The 6,000-nt window shown below is 37.2% G+C and overlaps 1 protein-coding gene across 2 annotated transcripts in view; it reads right to left on the bottom strand.

Moving 5' to 3' along the window:
* NKTR (natural killer cell triggering receptor) overlaps nucleotides 1–4,780 on the bottom strand; it is a 29,742-nt gene extending 24,962 nt beyond the window's left edge. The window contains exons 1-4 of one of the 2 annotated variants that reach the window (XM_035892517.1): nucleotides 4,673–4,719; nucleotides 3,611–3,655; nucleotides 3,276–3,303; nucleotides 1,773–1,860 (exon numbers count right to left, since the gene is read on the bottom strand). In XM_035892517.1, coding sequence (XP_035748410.1) covers nucleotides 1,773–1,816 — 44 coding nt within the window. In that variant the 5' untranslated portion in view covers nucleotides 1,817–1,860; nucleotides 3,276–3,303; nucleotides 3,611–3,655; nucleotides 4,673–4,719. Of the gene's footprint in view, nucleotides 1–1,772; nucleotides 1,861–3,275; nucleotides 3,304–3,610; nucleotides 3,656–4,672 lie in introns of both variants that reach the window. The other variant, XM_035892516.1, reaches the window with a different exon arrangement.
* Between the last annotated feature and the right edge of the window lie 1,220 nt (nucleotides 4,781–6,000).

A 6,000-nucleotide genomic window follows, 5' to 3' on the forward strand; every position in this document is an offset into this window, starting at 1 on the left:
TCTTTCAAAATACTTCTCTATTTGAGGAAAGTGCTCTTAAATACTGTTCATTTTATTGGACCGTATAATTTAGCATCTAATACACCTTAGGTTGTTATGGTGTGTGGAGAGAGACAAGGTGTTTATGTCTGTTAAATCTAATTGAACAGGTAAGCTGAGTCCACTAAGTATAAGGGAAAGAAGACGACTTCCGAATCAAATGCAGGAGAGAAAAGAAACTTTAGAGCCCTCAAATGATAGCTTCTTGACTGATGTGACATCGTTAAGTTTCATGTATATTGTTCAGATAAGCTTAAAAATGGAAAATTATGACAAGAGAACCAAAAGGTTAAGTCACCAAGTAGCAAAGAGCGAACCAATGTCTTGCAGAGAGCTTATTAAAGCACAGGGGGGGGGTTATATAGAGATTGTTTTCTATGTTAATGTGTATACATAGCCATTCAAATTTAATGTAAGGAAGCACAACATCTAAAATTTGGTTTGAAGGTAACAGAAAACAAGCTTTTGACACAATTTTATCTCTATGGAAAGTCAGAACAGTGATAACTGAAAGACTTCCTCTTCGGTTCATTTTCCATTTTTAGGGCATTCTTTAGGAAGAGACCTAAAAATGTCTCTTATCTGAACTTCATCATATCATACTGAAGATCTTTTTCAGGCAAAGAAAAAAAAAAAGAAAAAAGATTCTTGAGGACAATTTACTCCATTACTGAAGACAGTGAAGCGCCATTCATTCTTATCCCCCAAGAAAGATGGCAAAGAAAACGGGTTTTCTTGTTAACTAACTACACTAAAATTTACTTTTGAAAACACCAGTGTTATTTCACAAAGTTCTGCTCAGCACAAGCCCAAAGTTATAATCCAGATCTTTCCAAATACAAACTGTTAAACATTAATAGAAGGTTATTTTTAAAAGGGAGTTAACTGGAGAAATAATCACACAAAAACCAGTAAGTTTAAAAATACTAATACTGAACCTAGAATACAACTACTTTAACCAGAAGACCCTGACATATCAGACCTGAGCATTTATTGATGGTAGAGTCATGCGTTTTCTACAATTTAATGGAACACGGCTGCATACTGAAATGGAATTTCTTTTTAAGGCAATGAAGGAAAAATCTGATTATCAGCACATAATTTTACACAGCATTGGTACCAAAGTAGTTGGTATATGCACAAGTAAACAGAATTATGCAGCAATATAGAAGAAAAGCATGTCAGAAACAAACACTCCAAAATAAAAGAATTAAAAAAAAAAAATCTAAACCCAACAAACAAAATCCCCACTCATCCTCCTGCCCCCAAGAAAACCCTGCAAAACACCCCCGCCCAAAACTAAATCATAAGTCATCGTATTTTAAAGAGCACATGCAAAACCAAACAAATCACCTCTGAACCTCACTCCCTTTTGCATACAATGCTCAACATTGTAATTTGCAGATAATCTGCTAAGATTTGGTTGGTGCACACACAAAGCCAAAGAATCTATTTCCTGGACATTAATAACTTACAGCATATGCCATATTTTTAGGGTAAAAAGCAACGAACAAGGAACATCCATGTAGTACCAGCTTCTAATCCAAACAAATGCCACAAGCAAACTGCAATAACTAATGTTTCCTATTATAGCTTACACTGCAGGTACCCACTCAACCCTATTTAAAATAAGGCGGATAACATTGTTATAGATAATTTAGCAATACCATCTTTCTCATGAACAGCGCTTCTCTGTTTAAGAAAAGCTCAACTGTCGTATTACATCTACTCACATGAAAAATTGGGAACCATTGGTATGTTTCCCTCGGTTTGCCATTGACAAAAGGAACGCTCTGTCATGTTTGAGAATAAAGTTTTCATCTGTTTGAAGAAAAAATATGTTTGTCAGATTTTCCCTGACAAGGAACGCAAATCTAATTTTCTTAGTAACTTATGGATGCTATAAGGAGAAATTCTGCTGCTGCTGAAGAAACACAAACAGGTTGGCAAAAACAAAAGTCAAATTTAAACAAGCCTCTCAAAAGTTACGGTAGAAGGAGTTACGAGACAGAATGCATTCTTTCTTAAAGTTTTAGATATAGTGCAAACATTTCTAATGAAAAAAATTTAAAGTCATTATTAGTGTCTTCAATAAACATTAGATTCTCATAGACTTGGATTTAAATCCAGCATTTTCTGAATAAGAACAAGGTTGGCAGACTTACTGACATCCTAAAACAAGACTTAACATACACGATACTGTTATTTACACAGCATGTACCTCAGATAGAAAGATCTGGAGAAACAGCCATTTCCCTGGTATGGCATGTTAAAAGGTAGCCACCTATCAATTCAACACTGGAAGTACCAAAACATACAAGGGAAAAAAAAAAAACCCTAGATACCTAAAGAACATATTCCTCCTGCAACCTAAGTATAAAATCAATGAGGATGAAACTAAACATGCATTTTGTATTCCAGTAAATTAAAGAGGACTTCTGGTTGTACAGCATAATATAAAACCAGATCTTCTCAAGTTCATTTTCAAAGCTAAAAACAGCAATTTGAGTGTACAAAGCCGTTATTTTAAGTTTACATCTCACAACACAATGCTGCACGTTTAGCACTCACCGCCTCTAGAAACAAGCCCTAGTAACTTCTTAGCAAATGGATCTATTCAAGACTTTCTTTTGACTAAAGGCTGTAATACTCCAACACCAAACTACGTCTCTGTTTAAGACAAACTTAATGGCATGCACTTAACCAGGCAGAGCTACTTGCAAAACATACACAACAGGGGCTGTTACATAAATACATACAGTGCCTTTATTAACACTTGAATACCACAGTATCTACCTGTTTGTTTACAAGAAAGAATTGTAGGTCTTTAAACAAATACTTTATAAACTCACCATTTTCCTTCCACCAACAGATTTTAAAGAGAGGTAAATGTACATTTATTTACAAATTCTTTGCAAGTGAAATAACTCGTGTAGCTTAAAAACAAAGTCAAACACTTTTAGAAACGAACACTAAACATACAAACCTTGAATAGGGAAGGGGAGGAAAGGGACATTAACAAAAGAAGAAATAACTGTTCAGAGCTGGAAATTATGCCAGTATTCTTTCTCAGAATAAGTCATTAACCCTCAGAAAGGTTAGACACAGAACTCTTCATTTCTCCAAGCAACACAGATATCCATCTACAAACGGACGTATCAGTTGTCTATATATTTACTAGGGAGGGTACAAGGGAACAGAGTTTGAATTTGTGTTACTGAGCTTTTGTCTCTTACCTTTTCATTTTGCAAAAGACCACATTCTCTATAAACAAAAGAATATGTTGACAGTTTTAGGCAGGAAGATAGGAGTTTATTCATGAATAAAGTTGCCTAACCTCCATGCTGAAAGTCATGTCTAACCAATAATGTTAGCCTTAATTAATTGTCAGTTAAAGTTAAATATTACAAAAAAATTATCTGAAAGTCATGCATATAAAAATAATTCTCATGCAACATTAGTTTCATGCAAAAGGTGATCTATAAGTAGACCTGTTTTCATTAAGTAGCTTGGGAATCAAGGCTTATCTCGTAACTGAATAAAGAATCTGCAAAGACATATTTCCTCTTACCTTTAAAATAGCCACCATAAATAGATTCACCTCCTTTTCCATTACCTACGCATTAAAAAGCATGAATTAAACTTTTTGCTTCATTTATGAAAAAAAGCTATATGCAACATTCCACCAGTTTGTATCAAACCAGGATGCTCTGGCCAGTTACTAATTAAGGAGCTTATGTTCCGATACTAAAAGCCACAGCCGTGCATTATCCCACTGACACTCAAAATATTGAGAATGAAGATTGCCTTAGTGCCTCCTAACGCTGGGAAGTCTGAAGCAGGGCTCCAAAGGCTAATCCTCACTGGTATTTGCTAAAGCAATGGCAGACAGCGAAACAACAGCAGCAAGCAGGGAAAAAAGACAGTAGGTATGACCAACAACCAAAGCAGCTGAGAGCCCGCTAGAATGGATGAGATAAGGAAGCAGCTAGCATTTTTAAAGGCACTCATCCTTGACTCTCAAAACAAGATATTCCCTCACTGAGCCCATTTTATCAGATACAAGAATTCAGGACACAACGAAGAAGATACACGTTTTGTAAGGACAGCTATTCCAGGGAAGGACAACAGGCAAAACCATTATGTTGGACACGTACTGCAGGGAAGGAAACAAAGAAACTCCTGGAAAATCTCCTTTTGGAGACTTATATGTTAAACACTTCTAGCTCATTTATTAAAGATAATTAAAAAAAAAGAAACTTATTCAAGTAGTTAGGTCCCTGACTCAACAGAGCACAGTTTTGCCTCTACTGCGGACACAAAAGTGAAAAGCAGTAAGACTACAGTTTGGATTTGAATTGTTTTAAGAAGATAGGTGTTAACTCCAGCAAGGGTTTACGTTTTTGGTTTTCTTTTCTTAACATATTTTCTAAATAAATATTACTTCAGGTGAAACATTTTAGAATTTTAAAGATTAACATAGAGAAATGGGTGATCTGTGCAATACCTCACAGCAAATGAAATGTTTTTATGGCACTATAATGCTTTGATGGCATTTTCTAAAGTTACATTATAACCATAGAAGTTATAACACTTCTGCTTAAAACCCCGCAGCTTTAAAAGTGTATTTTACCTTCACTGAAGTCCCCACCCTGAATCATGAAGTTTTTAACCACACGATGGAATGTAGTGCCTTTGTACCACAGCTTCTTTCCGGTTGTTTTGCCGGTTCCTTTTTCACCTGCAAGAAGATTAAACAAGAAGAATCTACAGATTGTCACTGAACAAGTTCCAAGGGTTTTACCTCATAAGACAGCCATCAGAATAACACAACTGTGAAAGATAACAGTCCTGCCTCTTCATCGCCCATTAATAGCAGAAGGGACCCATTTACAAGGGGACTCTCAAATGAAAATGAGGTTTCTTCTTAAAAAACATTTTCTTCCCTCCCAAGAAGGAGAGTACCTATTAGCAATCCACTCAGAACAATTTATAAGAAAACAAGAGTTCATAATAATGATGGGTTGACTATTTTCTGTGGTTACAGCTACACTGCTGTCTTAGCTGAAGCTTATACCCGAGTCCTTTTCAAACTGCTTATACATCTGGATGCGCCAGCTGAATCCCAGGACAGAAATCTGAGCTCAGAACAGGCTTCAACTCAGCTTCGATGAGATTCACATTTGGAAAAGTGAGACTGAGCTACCCAAGCACGTGTCACATCTTCACCAGTCCATGCACAGTGTCAGGCCAGCCCTTGATGTCAATCTGCCTGGCATCAACCCTTACCATCTCAGTATGAAACTCACACAAAACTCCCATTTCTGAAAAGACTGACAGAAGAGGGGAAAAAAAATTGTGTATACAAGAACCATTCCAGGATGAGTTGAATGAGAATCATAATGGGGGGTGGGGAATATTCCCCAAACCCTGAAATGGTATCAGGGCCATTCTTACCCAGCAGCAGAAGCCAAGCCAGGCCATGGTACTTGTTAATCCTTTCTGAGCCTGAGATTTCCTAAGAAGTGGCACTCTGGACTCCCAGTGAGCTGCAGTTCAAGCCTACTGGTGATTTTTGAGAAAGGCATCCCAGAACCTCAAGCTTCATTAACATTTCTTCCAAAATTCAGAAGAAAAACTGCACTGGGCATGTGGATGAGGGTACCAGCATGGTAGAGGTCCTGCACAATAGGTTCATGAGGGATTTGTACTGGTCCAGTCAGGGAACAGACAAGAGACACTGACTTTAGCTTCCAAGAAGAGGGGAGCTAGCAGAACATGGCATTTAAGAGTAACGGGTATCTTATACCCTGTGCAAGATAAACCACATATGCAGGAGATATTCTGCAATAAGACAGGACAAATAGAATCAGAGAATCAGAGAATGGTTTGGGTGGGAAGGGACCCCTAGAGGTCACCCAGCCCAACCCCCCTGCAGGAGCAAGGACACCTTGAACCACA

This window comes from Egretta garzetta, unplaced genomic scaffold (assembly GCF_000687185.1).
Source record: "Egretta garzetta isolate BGI_Z169 unplaced genomic scaffold, ASM68718v1 scaffold124, whole genome shotgun sequence".
NCBI lineage: Eukaryota > Metazoa > Chordata > Aves > Pelecaniformes > Ardeidae > Egretta > Egretta garzetta.